General features: G+C 39.0%; 1 protein-coding gene across 1 annotated transcript; it reads right to left on the reverse strand.

The window, feature by feature from the left end:
• Positions 1–4029: 4029 nt before the first annotated feature.
• On the reverse strand, positions 4030–8724 carry mul1 (mitochondrial E3 ubiquitin protein ligase 1). The gene is made up of 5 exons (XM_031845318.1): positions 8641–8724; positions 7474–7616; positions 7277–7364; positions 7045–7165; positions 4030–6237 (listed from the first exon to the last, which is right to left on the reverse strand). Exons 2-5 carry the CDS (start codon positions 7591–7593, stop codon positions 5508–5510), a joined length of 1059 nt encoding a protein of 352 aa, XP_031701178.1. The 5' UTR covers positions 7594–7616; positions 8641–8724; the 3' UTR covers positions 4030–5507.
• Positions 8725–17024: the final 8300 nt, after the last annotated feature.

Genomic DNA, 17024 nt, shown 5'->3' on the forward strand with positions numbered 1-17024 from the left:
ATAAATGTTGATGCTGTGATCAGCTCTGCAGGTGCATGTAATAAAAGAACTACCACCAAAGTTACAGGTTCTATAGCTGTTATTTTCCCGCTGCTAACAACAAAGGGTCAACAACAACAAGGATCGATGCTCGGACCCTTCTCTTCTTTATGCTCCCCAGTGGCACTTTGTGTGAAATTTTGAAACTGAGCGCCGTGGAACTTATTGTCAATGGCTTCTCCATCCACTGTGGTTTGGACTGTACCCTATTTGTAGGTCACTTTTAACAGCGTTAACTCTTTTTGCTCCACACTTTACAGCACAGTACACACCACATCTAGTTATTGTAATTCACAATGAACATTGAGCTTCATTCACGCACAAATATGTGCTTAAACCCTGCATACAAGCGTTTTACACTCAGATCTAGGATTTATCCATAACTTCTTTTCTAAATTTGTTCGTACAAATTTGGAACTGCTAAAAAATTTAAACACACACACACACACACACACACACACACACACACACACACACACACACACACACACACAGACAAACATATTAAATAACAATGCAATTGACACCCTTTCATCCTCATCAGTTATTTTCATGATTAAAATATTCAACTATAAAAACTGTGTCTCCCAGTCGTAGCGTACAATTGAGAATGTCAATATTGAAAAGTAACAGATTTGGTTTTCATTGTTTTTATTATGAATGGACGGTTACTCCCACCATTGTCTTATGCCTTAGATAGTCAATGTTTAGTCGTCATATTCTTATGCTTCCTTGCTTTAGAAGCCATGCTTATCTCTTACAACAACTTCACCGCTTTCTCCAGGATACACCTCACGGCTAATTCACACGTATTAGTGAATGAGGCGCGTTGTCTTCTCCAGTAGATCTCATAGTTCAGGACATGCTGTATAAACCCACCCGGCTCAGTAGGTAATGTTATGTCAAGGTGACATCCACGGCATTGGTTGTATTTCTCCAGCACATGTGACACGGACACATGCCTCATTAACAACAAAAGCTGCCATAATATGGCTCGTTAAAATTAAAGAGGGCGCTAGCAATTAGGATGACAAGCCATCATTAAATAAAATTCCACCCTTTACAAGATAAAACATGCAAGGCGTGAGAGAAAGAGAGACATTTGAAAAGGAAGAGTGAATTACATAAAACAGAAAAATGATTATTACAGTGTTGTTAATAGCCACCCTCACCCCTCCTTCATAGATCAAACAAGACTCAACCCAGACAGTGAAGTGCGTTGAAGAGCACACATGAGAGTTGGGTGAATCTATTCAGGTGCATTGTGCTATTACATATGGAAACATAGCGTGCCTATTCATTTATCAAATACACAATCAAAGGGAAATTACCAGATAGAAGCACGTACTGTTGCTAGGCTACTGACTATAAGACAAGGCATGAGGACATTTATACTTTTTTAAATTACATAATTTCCTTTCGTATATTCTCTACGTGTTTAATAATGTGATGATTACGGGCTAGTTCTGTTCACTGATGGAAGCAATAACTGAGATGTAGGCTGAAAAACCTCAAACCTCTCATTTAGCGCCACTCACACAATGGTCATTACGCTCCTTTATGTTTCACACAGGTCTGTCCGACAGTGAATCTTCAGCGGGACAATTATTCTCTTTGCATTACAGCTACTTAAACCTACTCCGGCTGCAAAGACGGAAGCTGGCGTCTAATTTGATCTCGGGCCTCTATATCACGACAGTTTAATGTGCACATAAATAGCGCACAGAACAAACACAAGTAATTACACTGTGGCGGTTGAAAGCGAGTCCGGAGGCGTGTCCTGGGGTAAAATAAATTGAAACGTGTCTCAACTTCGGGGATGATGAGCAGTTCCCATGGAGACCATTGGTCCATCAGAAGTGCTGCACAGAAACTCAACAATGAGGTTTAGTTTGCTTTGATCCACAGCATCTCAGAATATGCGTCATTTATGTATTTATTTATAAACTGACTTATTCACTGTATCTATTGGTATGTATTGGCTTTATCATGGGTACATGTTGGTTTCACTTGTAGAGAAAATATATTATATATTATATATATTATATTATAATATATCATTTTTTTTAAGCAGGATAAAGGGAAAAGATACCTTGAGCATTGTAATAGTAATGCCATCTTCATATCTTTGAACAGCTAAAAGAGAAATATGATCTATCTAACAAACACTTTGTTTGTTACGTATTGGTAACTGAGAGCCTTCCTAAAAAAAAAAAAAGTCTGGGTGAGAAAATGATATTACCTGGCCTGACAAAGGTGCTTCACAGGAACACATTTGGTGTGATTTGTGTGACACCCTGATACAAGCCGAATCATGGATACACCAATCCCTTTAGACTCAGAGCTCTGTCACCAGGGGGAAGTCAGAGTTCTGGAAACATCTTTGATATATCTGCTGCTGCTGTGTCCAGACTCTAACATGTAAGTTGTGTTTCCTCCTCTCTTTATCAGAATAGAAATCACAAATGAATAACTGTATGCCGTTAAAGAAAATCACATATGTCGTGAAAATAACATATGAAGTATTTTTAAGGATCCGGCAGCCTTTGATTTAATACATGGAAGCATTAACTCTATCAATGGCGCACTTGCTTAATACCTTTGAACTGGCTCCAATAAGTAACATCCAGGTATAATCCAAGATACTTGGAGTACCTTTTGTTGATAATACTAACTAAGACTTTGAATGCAGGGCTTGTGATGGAGTACTTTTACACTTCGGTATTGCAATTTTCATGTAAGATTTGAATACTTCTTCCATCACTGCACTGCGTGGCTTGAACCAAAACAGAACACCTACAGTCAGAAGCATGGACTATGTGTCAAGGTCCCTGTAGTATCAGCTTCATCTTGAAAATAATGAAATTGGAAGTATTAATGCAAAGTAATGATAGGACTCAAAAAGCTTCCCAAATACTTTTTTTATTCAGACAAAAGATTAGAAAATTCCTGTCATTTAACTAACAGTGTGGCTTTTAAAGTACCCTTTTATTTATTGCAACATAGCTGTGTACTGCAGAATAAAATAACTTGTATGAGCTTTAAGTGCAGTGAAAAACATATAAAATACAAATAATTTAAAATAATATATGACATTTCTATAAAGATTCATGGTTTGTTGGAGCAGATTACACAGTAATCCCATAATGTTCTTCAGATCGTCACGCCTCAGGTGGTATTCGCCTGATTAATGACACCGTCTGAGATCATCTTTGTTTTGCGAAAAATGATATCCAACATGTTGTGTGTCAGACCAGATGGCTGTGTGAATTCTGAGGATTTGAATCAGGGCCAACTGGTGCATGTGCAACATGTGATCTCTACAACATTTTAAATTGGTGTTAATCTGAAAGTAAATGCTGTAAAGATGTAGCTCTATAGCTCTCATCATGCAGTTCTTGCACACGCCTCATGTGGTACTGAAATTCAAAATCTCATTTGGGGAATAATAGAGGGAAAGTCTTTGGCTCACTGTGTACGTGGCTTGAGGAGGGTCACCGTCTCCTCATTGGTCCAAACAGATCGGATGTTTTCGTCTCTCCGGCGGAAGCTTCAGTTGACATTTAAAGTCACATGCTTCATGCAGGTCATGGTTTATTTGACTGTTTATTCCGCTCAGGTTTTTAATAAGCAAATTGTAAATGCGCAAAAAAACAGGTTATGGAGATGTTCTCATTACCAGTCCCTTAGAGCCAAGCTGCAAGCAGAGCAAAAAATATATAACAAACAAAAACAATGCAAGAAATAATGGAACAGGAAACCAAGGAATGGAGTGACATGAATATTTGTACATAGCTCAGGGTCAGTTATGGAACTGATAGTTAAGTGGCCGTGACGAGGCTTTTAGTGCCAGAGAGAGTGCATAATGCTCCTCCTGCTTCATTACACTGTATATCTGACATTTAGCTCAGGTTCCCAGAGACCAACCAGCGTCAGCTCACTCCAAGAAAACAGATATCCGTGGGGAAGCTGCTGAATACCAAGTCCCCAATGCAATGTACAATAAAACACTCACGGGATGACGTGGAATGATAAAATGGATTTTTATGAAATAATAAAGAATCAGTTGAAAGTAAACGGGGATTCTTCTGTGCAAACTGCTTTAATATGGCTTTATAGAGCCAGAGAGGGAGCCCCTGCTGGCCTAACATTTACTCAAGCTTTAGCTTATTCTCCAGCCTCTAAGCTGGCTCCACTTCTGCTTTTCAATTGTCTGGCTAAAAATGTGCTTCAATAATTTAAAAAAACAGAATAAAGATTTTTTAAATGTGGCTGGATCACAGTGAAACTTCAACCATTGAGTTGTTGATTTTTATGTCACAAAGCTATACATAAAGATTGCCTTTGGATAAATGGCTTTTAAAATATATCTGTTCCTCATATTTCAATGTACAGCCAGTTTGAAATGAGGTCAAATAATAATAAATAAAAAAAAAAAAAACAGCAGGAGGTGAGAAGAGCTGCTTGCATTGGGGGAGCATGTGGCTTCAACATTTCGTGTTTATTCGTGTTCTCTGGATTCCAAATCTTCAATGGCTTGTTTTCCTCACAGCCAGACATCCCCCTCTCCTGGCAGAAATCTACATTTCCTCCAAACTCCTTTCTCCTTGTGTCTATATTTTACACAATGATTGAGTGACACTGAGTATTTGGTCTACGTTGCATTTTTCTTTAATAAGATTTCTGTTGCACACAGACACAGAGAAAAGTCCAACAATCAGAGTCTGTGATGGTTCAGAGGGCGCCCCTGTGCAGGACCCTTTAACAACTCTTACATGTGATGTCAGTACAGTCAGTGCTCTGAGCTCAATGCTTGTAGAACATGAGCACATGCAGCATGTGCCTTTATAGCAGCAAAAGAAAAAAAGAAAACGGGACAGGGTCAGCCTGTTCCCTTTCTCCCAAACAACCTGAGAGAAGCTTGTACCCGACCTCATGCTTCAGAGTCTTGCAGAGAATTGTTTTTGTGTGTGTGAACCACAACCTTTTCCTCTGGCTCACAAAACACAACCTTTATTAACTCACCAAAGCAAAATCCCATTATTAAAAGAATGTTCAGGTAGAATGAATAGACTGTATGCGCTTCCAATACAAAATGTAAAAAGTGAAAATGAGACGGTGCCTCGACGACAACGTAGTGGGCCAAGCTTGGCCTTTTTCTACCTTTGTTGCGAAAAACAAAACAAAAAAATTCAAGCAGGAGCAAAAATGACTTTCCTGAACTTAATTCCAGCCAGTAGCGTGACTCTTAGAAGGCAAAAGAATAAGAACTGTAGACCACCACTTAAATACGCCTTTAAAGTGTATTCTGAAGGGCTTAACTGTGTGCGTGTGCACTCGCCTAACATTAATCTATTGGTATTTTAAAAAAAGGCAACAAAATGCACCATTAATACCTTTGTCAAAGACATATTTCCTGTGTTATGACTGTAAAATGAAAAGGCAGACATCTTATGTGTATTACCACATTAGCTGTTGTAAAGAGGCACCACCCGGTCTATCGTCGCCCTGCAGATGGGGCATTTCTTTGGCTCTGGCAGGACGGCGAAGCATTGGGTACAGGCACACACGTGACCACACTCAAGAAACACACAGGACCGCTCGCGGCTCAGGCAGACGGTGCAGCTGGTGGGCGACACGCTGCTCTCCTCTACGTTGAGTTCACGCATGCGTTTCTTCTGCTGCTCCTTGAACTCCTCGAGCATGCTCCTCTCCTTCTTGCTCTCTCTGTGGTGGAAGTATTGCTTCCACAGGATGAAGAGGAGTGTGGAACAAGCAGCGACGCCAAAGACAACGGCCAGAATCCTCCACAGTCTGACGCTGTTCCCCTGCTTCTTGAGAAGAGCCTCGTAGTCCAGTCGCGTGAGGAAATAACGAAAGCCCTGTTTGGGAGGTTGGAGCTTGATCAGGTTGTTGTCCAGGACCAGCTCTCCGACACCCGTGACGCTGTCTCCCAGCCGCAGCATCTCCTCCGCTTCATGGATGCCCTTGGGTCGCTCCCCGCTGATGAAGTGGCCAATGACGTTGGACAAGGACTGGACAGTGGGGTGGAAGTTCTCGTATGTGGTCTCCAGGTCCAGCTCGGCCGCGTCTAGCGGACGTATGACCCGAACTGCGGTGGCGATATCGTCGTCGTGAGACCCGAGAGAAAATGGAACTGTGTTGGTGCGCTGGTGGATGACTTTCTCTGTGTTGTTCCTGTTCACAAATATCACAAGTATTAATGATTTGTTTCGGGGCTGCAACGAACGATTATTTTCATTATCGAATTAATCGGGTAGCTGCTTGGTCCGGCAGAAAATATGTCAAATATATATTAAATACGTTATGATATTTAAAAGGAGAATAACTGGAAATCCTGAAATATTACAGGAGCAGGGATTTTGGGGGATTTTTTGTTTGTTTATAAATTGCTCATAGGATTAAAATAGTATTAAAAGAGTCGCAGATACATTTTCTGCCGATCGATTTATCGTTTCAGCAGTTTTGTCAGATTATGTCTGTCATAATAAGGGGGGGGGGGTGTCTACTACCACTACTTTTCCCCTCAGTGGCTGGAGGGGCGTGTCCATGTCTGTGCTAAGAGTGCCAACATTTGAATTGGACCAGTGACATTTACATTCTATTTAATGAGCTGCAGCAGCTCATTAGCCTTCTAGCCTGCAGACTGACGTTAGCAGTGAATGTTCCCGCTGTGAATGTTTGTTTTTTTGGTCGTTCAGTACAAGAATAGTGTTCATGTTTTTAAGTTGGATAAGACTTTAGCAGACAAGCTAATGTGTGTTGCCTAAGATAGAATAGTGTTGTTGTTCTGACTTTTTCTTGCTTGGAGAACACATGATTTACCGAGCACATATGTACGCTGTATTGACAATGGTTCTTGAATGCTATTTAATGTGAGTTGGACTTAAAAGCAATAGCACAAACTGCCATAGAAGCTTCATCGTGCCTTCATTCTAATGACTGTATGCACTTTACTGGGAACAAACCCTTTCATTCACTTACCACAGATGAGTGGTGCGGTTCCACACCATCTTTTCCTCCTTTAAGGTCAGTCTTTCAATCACGCCTTTGCAGTTATCAACAAACTGGCTGTTTAGAGTTTCCTTCACAGATCTTACTACACCTGCAGCATGCAAAAAAAAAAAAACACAGGACACGGTGTAAAACTACAGTAATAATTATGCATGGTACATTTTAGTCTTTATTTAGGCTTTTCGAGGGTGGCCGGACAAACCTTCTATGACGGCATACGGGACACATCTTCCAGGAGTCTCAGACAGGAGGTTTTTCAAATCCTGGTCAATGGAGACTTTCTTGGCTTCCTGCGGAAACAAACAGTGAACGATTAACATACAGAACATAACAGGCAATAAATGAACACACTGCTGACATTCACATGACCGAGACAGAGTGCTCTGAAATGTGGCTGACCTTTAATCTGGCAACCGTTGTAGCGCGGCTCTTGTAAAAAGAATAGAAGAGTGCAGTCAGCGCTGAGCTGGTGGCTAACACCACGATCTGCACAGTCGAGGGTTTCCCACTGGAGTCCATCCTGTGACTTGCAGCATTCAGTGCTGTTGTGACAGAGAGGACAGATTAAGAGGTGGTCTTTCAATCACAGATATGTTTGTTGTATTTACGAGAAACCAGTGGTGGAAAATAAGTAAAATTCGAGCTACTTGTCATTGTCATTTTCTTCTTAGTTCCTTGTCTACTCTAATTCTAAAACAAATACATATAATATGGTGCTCTCAAAGTGGCATTTTTGCATGAGTGCTTTTACTTTTGATGCTTTGAATATATATTATGAATATTTCTCTGCTTCTAACTAAGTAAACATTTGAATCCTGGATTTCCAACTTGTAACAGATTGTTTTTTTACCTAGTGATAGTACTACTTCTACTTAAGTAAAGGGTCTGAATATTTCTTCCACCACTGAACCAAACATTTATGACAACACAGACTGTAGACAGACTGTAAATAAACCCAAGGGGGCTGAGCTGCTGTTAGATTGAACTCAAATAAGTGAGACGACTAGCTTGGTAATCGTCAACAACGAGTACAATTAGAAGACATTGACACAGTGGTAAAATATCCATTATTTAGCTGGCTATGGCTTATTAAATGACAACCATAACGTACTTTAATTGTGCATTGAGAAACTTTGATTACTGAAGTCCAGCAGCGTTAACGTTACGTTAGTTGAGCTGCTCATTCACCACTAACGTTAGCTGAAGTTAACCCAAGATAACGTAATGCTAACGCTAACTAAATCGCGACCTTTGTAATGCCATTGTCCTTGGTTAAATAACCACTTAGTTTAAAGCCTCGAAAACTTTAAAATTTAGCGTTAAGCTAGTTAACTGTCAAACTAGCTAAATGTTACATAGCAGTGCCACACACTTCCTCTATTGAGCTCACTAGCTAGCTAGCGTTAACTGTTAAATTAGCAGTTTGTCTGCTACAGTAGCTCGCGACGCCTCAGCTAAATTAACACGATTTAACCGCCCGTTTAAAGTCTATCGTAGCCGACATGTTACAAAGCATTTAATTAAGCGATAGCTTATTTAAAGCGCTGTAAAAAGGGGGTCTCTAACCTGTAGTCCCACTCGTCCCACTGTCAACAGAGGTTTAACAACAGCTGCAGGACTCCACACTTCAAAATAAAAGCTCCTGAGATGTGATACTCCTTACTGCCAGCAGATGGCGGTGTAGAATAATTTATGGTAAAGAAAGACGCGAATCTTTGAATAGTACAATTCAAGATGGTTTGTTTTACTGGGCCATCTTTCATCTTATTAGTAACACCTGTGCTTTTCCCAGTGGTGGAAGAAGTACTCAGCTTATAATATGCATGTTAACATGTCCGTGTACAACAACATGTAAAAGCAGCAGTACCACTAGTAAAACAATAAAGTAAAAGACCTGCATCAAAAATGTATTTAAGTAAGAGTTCAAAAGTACTGGAATCAAAATATACGTACAAAAAGTAAAAGTAATCATTATGTAGAACGGGGTATTATATTATTGGATTATAATCAATGCTTTAATGTGTACATCACTTTAATGTTGCAGCTGGTAAAGGTGAAGATAATTTGAAATACTTAATATACATAGCTTATCTGTTGATTAAATATTGTATTATTAACCTAAATCTGCAAAGTAACTAGTAACTTAAGTTATCAAACAAAAGTACTGGAGTATAAAGTGCAACTTTTCCTTATGAATTGAAGTGGAGTAGAAGTACAAAGTAGCAGGAGATGGAAACACTCAAGTAAAGTATAAGTACCTCAAAACTGCACTCTAAGTAAAACTCCTAAATTCAAAATGCAGCTTAATGTACTTAAAATTTGCTTTAAAATCTATTATCAGCAAAATGTATGAAAAAAAAATGTAAAGTATTAGAATTATTAGATTATTAGATAAATTAGATTATTCTGTTTTTCATCTCCAATGAATACATGTAAGAACATTTTGCTGTTGGAATTTGTTAATGTGGATTCAATTTTAGATACTTTGTCTACTGTAGATTAGTAGTATTGTATAGACTACTGCATCATATCATATAAACATATCATGTGTTTTTATATGTCATAAGTAAATAGCAACTGTAAGTGTCAAATCAATATAGTGGAGTATAAAGTATAATATTTATCTGTAGTTTGGTGGAAGTATAAAGTAATATAAAATGGGATACTCAAGTACAAGTATCTGAAAATTGTAAGTGCAGTTCTTGAGTACATTATTGGCTTTTCTACTATGACAAAGTCAAAATGTCCTCCCCCACTGGACCCATAGCTGTGTTCTAATTACACAATACACACTAATTCAAAGCAGGTTTTGAGTTGTAGTCTATTCACACCAAAAAAGCACAATATACTTTATATGGAGATCAGAGTTGTGTAAAAGACACACTTGCAGTAACACCGCAAACGATGTGTGATTGCACAGCTATAGGCACACAATTTACGAGTATATTTACAACCATGGATTTAGATCTAAAATCTCAGTCCATTTCAAGGTGTAAAGATCTCAAGTACCAGATGATAGTATCAGGTAATCAATTATAATTAGTAAAACCTTTATTCATTAAGGTCGTCTCATTGAGATCAAGCTGTTTTGCAAGAAAGACTTGCTTACACCAGGAGTAAAAAGAACAGATGTTGACATAAGGGTACATTCTTTATCATTTCCTGTTTATACAAGGCTTTTTATTATTTTTTAAACTGTAAAAACAGTATTGTATGACAAGATTAGTACATAATACATACTGTATGCATGTAGTATGGATTGGGATACTGTGTTACTTGTGTTGTAGCAGTGCAACCACTAACATTAATGATGGCTCTGCTCCTTTTTTGGAAGACCATTCATCCGTGCAACCATTATTAATGTCATGCCTTTTACTTATTTGCTTCTCTGCACCCAAATAAATAGAGTTGCATTAACTGGTCAAATGTTCATAATTTCATGAATTGAATATCATGAAGCAATAAATTAATATCTAAGGAGATTTAAAACAGTTTGTCTCTTTTTTACTCTGTTGGTGTTCAGAGAGTTTTCCATCTCACGCTCCATATGTCTCTTGCCCCGTTTACACATTCTTCTTGTGCCACTGCAGAGGACATTAAGTCAGGTTTTTAGGGAAATTAATTCAGATTCCAACCCATAAAAATGTGAGGGGGCACCGGCACCCACAGGCCACCTGGAGGGTATCAACACTTCCTCGCCCTGATTTGACCCTTTCAGCTATAGTTCATCTCTGCAGGCTGCATACAGATAATGCTTGCTGCACTAGTATTAACGGCACACTCCAACCTTAACCACGACTTTAGGTATATATTTATTATTATTATTATTATCATTATGTCAATTTCACTCCTCTGGTTACACATACTGTATAAATATGGCAGGATGAATGACACAAATGACGGAACTGATGACTTGTAATGTAAATACCTGCAATCAACAACAACATGACTTTGAGTCTACTTCAAATTCATAAAAATGGCACTCAGGTAAATTTGGATGAAAAAGAAAAAAATCCCGGGAAGATTGGATGTTGTCAGACAACAGATTGTTGGTAGATTTATAACAATGTGTGCAGTAAGCCTTTTGTTGTGATGAATTGCACCTCATATCTGACAAGCGCCATATTTCAACTGGAATAACTGAATTTGCCTTTTTATATATTGCTTCATTGCACATTCTCATTGCATCATGCGTGCGGTGTACTTCTTCAGAGTTGTTAGGATGTCAACAGAAAGACGCTTCTCTGAACAAAGCTGTTTTTTAACTTGAAAATTCATGCACCGCTAACCAGTAGCGTGAGGTAGCTATGACAGGCCCTCGTGCCAGTTAGTAAAGAAGCACACACAAAGACACACACCATTGTACTGTCACTTCACATGATCAAATAGAGACAATCATCATTGAATATCTAAAAATATTCTTTTAATTGAATGATTTTTTCACCGTTTTTATACTTGTAGAAGAAGCTTATACTTTAGTTTGATATTGCTACTGGAGGGAGGAAAACCTTGATGGAGATGGGTTAGCCTTTTCGAGGGTGTATGTAACAGATAGCAAGACCACAAGTACAATATGAGTTTAAAATTAAACAGAGGTGTATTTCTGAGGTGGAAAACAAGGATTTTATTACATGGTCCGATCTCTCTACTCCCCCCAAACCTGCTTCAATGCACCCACGCTTGCCTGCACTGTCTATATTTACACCCCTGCTGCTAGCACTGACTGAGACTGCTCATAATGCCAGGTAAAGCAAACATTTACAAAGAAACATATAGCATAACTTTGGAATGCACAGATTTTTGGAGTTTGTGTCAAGAGCAATATAGAGACAATACTCTACTTCAGTGATTTTATTGTTTTTGATAAATTAATAGATTTGAATACACTACATAATAGAGATATCTAGTTGATGGATCATATTGGAAATATACTTTATGTTTTGATTCTTTATTTGCTCCAGGTTCTAAAAAAAAGCCCCATTACAATCCAATAAAACACTGGTAGTGCACAGGCAGTGATAGCCTGCACCAGAGCAATAGAGCTGCTCTGGGCTAAAAAAAAAAAGATGTCTCTGTATTAGTGATGTTTTGCTGTCCAAATCCTGTCGAAGCCTGTACTGGTCACTGACATGGACTGAGCCTATACTTCTCAGTCTGGAACAACCTTCTTAGTAGATGCTTTCTGTTGAAGTAGGATAAGAAATGATGCCCTAATTAGGACTGTACTGTATATTACATTGCTCTGTTGACATTTTCAGCCTCTACATCAAAAGTTAATCATCAAACAAAAAATTACAATTCACACCAAGTTAAATTTTTTTGTTTGTATCATATGAATTTACGGTATTTACACTGTAAAAAGTGTACTTTGACAGGCACACAGCGGAGGTAGACCTGTTCAGAATTTTAAAAAGTACTTTAAGGAGGGTTGTTGAGCTAAATTATACCTCACAAAAGCAATGTGTGCAAAATGGTGAATCATTAAAGGGTAAAGGATAGATGTCAATTGATCATCTGTATCAGCCAATCCAAAGCGTGATTGCATCCACTTCGGGGCCTGTATGCCTTCTCTTTACTTATTTTTCTCTGCTGTCATATGATCATATGTTTTATATAAACAAAAATATAACTTATTTGCAACATCAATGGCTTCTTCTCTGAACTACCCTTTAGAAACAACAAATATGAACAGGAATAGCTGCCACACAAAACTCCTCTGGCTGATTTATTCTGACATAATCAATCTGACGTGTGAATGATTACCCTACGAGAATTTTGCGGCTTGCCTCAGAAGGGAAAAAGGTGCAACCATGTTTTCAACCCCAGCAAAAGAACAGAAATGTCCTCTGGGCTTCTATTCCACATTAGTCACCTAGTGTTGTGGACAAAGTCTACCTTGTAGATCCTCTGCCTACGTAAAAAAAAAAAAAACTCCCACTACCTTATTTCCTTTGTGTGTGTGTGGGTGTGTGTGTGTCACAAAAACATTTCCGTTCAAATGCCAGCCTAACACACATTCATGTGGATTTCAGACAGACAGAAATAGCGACAGCAGATGGAGGCAGCAGCTTAAAGGGCGGAGTACAATAGGCGAGAAGAACATCATATGTGTCCTCTTGAGCTGTTGTGTTGAAAGGATGACAGCTGGAATTTGCTGTGACTGGTTCAGATAAGCCTTGCCTAACTGTGCGACATCCTCCAGACAAACTCTGCTCCTTGTAAAGTCCATCCAATTGTACACGAAGAACCAAAACACAGAACATTCACTTACACTTCACGTAATGATTTGGATTTACAGCACAGATGTTGAAGTTACAAGCCCCTTTTTAAAATGTCAAAGTAATTCAGTGCAGATCAGAAGAAATGAGACATTCTTTTGTGTTGTTATTATGCAGCCAAAAAAAAATAACTTTTGAACTTTTGAAATGTCAGATTTTAACACTTAGCTGCAACACAGGACAAAGTTGGCCCTCACTGTCTCAAAGTTTCAGCAAACTCCAAACTTTTAATGTCATTCTGTCTTGACAAATAGCATATAAAAAGGAAACAGCATCAATCTCAAGTCTTATTTGACTTCAGTCAGGTGCCTTTGATGGAATCAAACATGCGATATCAAGGATGCGATCAAAAGTTTTGGGGCATTTGGACAAAAACTTCAGAAGCAGAGTCTTATGTAAAACCCATTTGAAATAACTTGAAGATTTTTCTTTTGTTTTGTATCGCACGGCTTTTAGCTCTACCCTGGCGCTGCAATCTGCTCATTCTCCCGCTGAAAAGCACATTATTTGGAAAAGTCTCAGTTCCTCGAGATATTGAAATCAGCTGGCATTCTGTGCCTGGGGGATTGCCTCTGAGGATTACGCAACAAGAGCACTGCATGTATAATGAAGCTATTTGGTACAGACTTTATCATGGCATGCCTCATAGTCTGTCCCTCAAACCTTCAAACGTATTGCACATTTACCTGCAACACTTGATGAAACACTAATGATGCTAATGATACTGAATATGGGGGTATCAGTGATGTCCGTTTAGCACTGTGAATAATGGATGACAGAAAATGCTGGATTTCTATCAAAGTGTAGACTCATGGTTCATTAAATTTGATATTGGGAGAGTATTATCAGTCTTCTTAACTAACTTTTGCAACCCGTTAAATACAGACGCTTGGTCAGCGACCCTCTGCATCTGATACCGACACACCGAGACCTTGAGCATCTTATTTTGTCTCGTCAGTCACGTGACTCGTTAGGCATTCGCTTGTTTCATGAGCCATTAGTCAATAAAGTTAGCATTTCATTTTTTTTTTAATTCATTGACCTTACATGTAAACTGATAATCGCTCACTGTCGCGCAACACTTTCCCTGTGGTGCAATACCGGAGTAACTGAGGTGGAGTTGACCTGCAGGTCTCCTGTGAATGTATCGTTCCCCTGATTAAAGGTGGGAATGAGCCTACTATATCTTATGTCTTGCACCCTCCCTGTTCATTAAACCACGACTGACTTGAACTACATTATGTATTCATCCAAGCCAAAGGTAATCTATAGTGTCGGAATGAGATGATATTGATTTCAACCCTTTGAGGCTTGTACTTTCTCTTTTTGTAAACAAAGGAATCACCTAAGCCCTGATGTTCATGTGGTTCCCTTATCCTTTTTGTGAGTGACTCTCTTTTCTTTGATTGGATGTAGGGCTGTTATTTATGGCACCGGTCTGATTTATGAAGTATCCCTTTCTGGCATTATTCCCTCTCTCTCGTTCTCCACTGTTTGCTGGGCTGCCCTGCTGACGCCATCACGTACAGCCATAAATCAGCCATCCAAGAGCTGGGACCCTCTCTGCCAGGCCCCTCTAATTGATTACACCACGCTGGGTAAGTGTCACACGATGAAGAGAGAGACCAATTCAATTAGGCTGGCTTTGCAGGACATAAATACGTAGCATATGCTGCCCTGGATAAAAGGATGTCTTCAAGCGCAATGAAAAAGGTACTGAGGGTAAGGAAGGGGAGGATAATATAGGTGAGGGAGGAGTGTCACTCTGATAAAAGTAATTGGTTCGCTATGATAACATTCTGCACACTGGGTTGCTTGTGTGAGTTCATAATGGATGTGTATGTTCAACTGAAGGAGAGCGAGAGAGGGAGGCAGATTTACAGGGAATGAGGATGCCTCAGGAGGCAGGACTGAGCTGGGGATCCTCTGTGTAGCTCAACTGAGCAAAAACAGTTTTTAGCCTGAAATATCTCAGCAACTATCGGAGGGATTGGAATTCAGTTCAGATACATTATATTATATGTTGATAATAATAAGTGCATATATAGAAAATGGTTTTAACTTTTAAAAACCTTAAATACAGAGATTTATTGAAATACATCCCACTCCAGAAGAAATATCTTCATATAACTCAGTCCTCCCCTTTCCTATCAGTATGAAGATTATTATATTATAATGCTTTTAACTACAGTTACAACATTTGTAAACACTTTCACAAGCAAAGACATAAAGACACTGGACATGTAAGAGCAGAGAGTCAAGACATTTCCTAATTTCATCAGACAAACCCTCCTTATTCAGAATGGTAACTCGGATGGCAGATAAGTCAATACTGAATACACTTATCCATTTCTGTAAAGGCCAAATCGTGATGGATTATTTTCAATTTAGCATATCAGGGTCTGCGCTAATCTCCTGTGGTTAGAGATGAGCTATCTCACATCACAGAGATGAGTAATGGAACTATAGCTGTTTGTGTGAGGCCTCCTCAATGCCACTGCTCTTTGGGGAATCAAGAAGATACCAGCTCATCCTGGATCAGATCATGGTCATGCAATTTATTCACAGAACTGCTGTTTCGAAATCACATCTACATATGAGATAGTGCCTTTAAACCTATTCAATCTATGTATTTTCTTCTGTAGTGTAGCCACAGTAACTATACCCTTTCAGCAAGCATAGAACTTCATTCATCATAAGGTTAACATTAAGTTTAATTAGGATCTGTAAATTCATTCCATCGATATAGGCAAAAAAACACATTCTGCCATAATCAGGACATTGTGATCATATATAAGAGCACTACACGAGAAGGTTGCCATCCTTATGAAAATATCCAAATCTGAGTATGCTAACACTTGCTAATTAGCACTAGTACAACTGAGACTAATAGGAATGTCTTTAGTTTTGCAGGTATTTGGTCGAACTGAAGTATTGGAGAGATTAAAGTTTGACCTGATGATGGCACTAGATGATAAGTCAGAGGATTACCAATGTCATGACGATACATCCTATAGGAACCATGAATATCTGTCCAAATGTTGTGCAATTTAACCCATTAGACATTGAGCTATTTCCCCATTTAAGTGTAAGGTTTGACCTGCTGGAGGCACTGTAGGAAAAGACAGAGGATCATTAAAGCTAGTAGGATTCAGCCTCCAGGGAGCATGAACGTCTGTACAAAGTTTCATATCAATCCATTTAATAGTTGTTGAGGAATGTCAGTCTAGACTGAAGTGGTGGACCGAGACACCGACTGTGATTGCCATCTCTAGAGTGATGCTGTCAGCCTGGCTATATGGTCAATAGTGACCTGAAGCACAAGACCGGCTGTCCTTACTTTATTAACACGTAACTGAAAATGTTGTCCTTCCCTAATCTGACCACCACACTCAGTACAGGAACCCCAGTATGGAATGGCAAAGTCCTGCTCTTTGACCACCCATTAATTCAAAATGCAATTGGCAAAAACAACTAGTATGAACACAAGTCATGGAAAACAGCATTGAGAGTTTATATTATATTATTTTGGTTCATTACTCTACTTCAAGAGATGACATGCAATTTGTGATAAATTGCACTGTGTAGAATATAAAGGCCATTACAAATGAGACTCCTTATTTCAAATGCATAATTAATGTTTCATCCTCTGAATCTGTAGATGCAAGGGCT

Source organism: Anarrhichthys ocellatus, unplaced genomic scaffold (assembly GCF_004355925.1).
Source record: "Anarrhichthys ocellatus isolate YVR2014 unplaced genomic scaffold, GSC_Weel_1.0 scaffold5, whole genome shotgun sequence".
Lineage (NCBI taxonomy): Eukaryota > Metazoa > Chordata > Actinopteri > Perciformes > Anarhichadidae > Anarrhichthys > Anarrhichthys ocellatus.

Excerpts from the sequence above, each read along its gene's own strand:
- mul1 (XM_031845318.1), bottom strand. The coding sequence starts at position 7,593 with ATGGACTCCAGTGGGAAACCCTCGACTGTGCAGATCGTGGTGTTAGCC. Across the intron at positions 7,365-7,473 it reads CAACGGTTGCCAGATTAAAG|GAAGCCAAGAAAGTCTCCAT; the intron begins GTCAGCCACATT and ends TTGTTTCCGCAG. Across the intron at positions 7,166-7,276 it reads CCCGTATGCCGTCATAGAAG|GTGTAGTAAGATCTGTGAAG; the intron begins GTTTGTCCGGCC and ends TGCATGCTGCAG.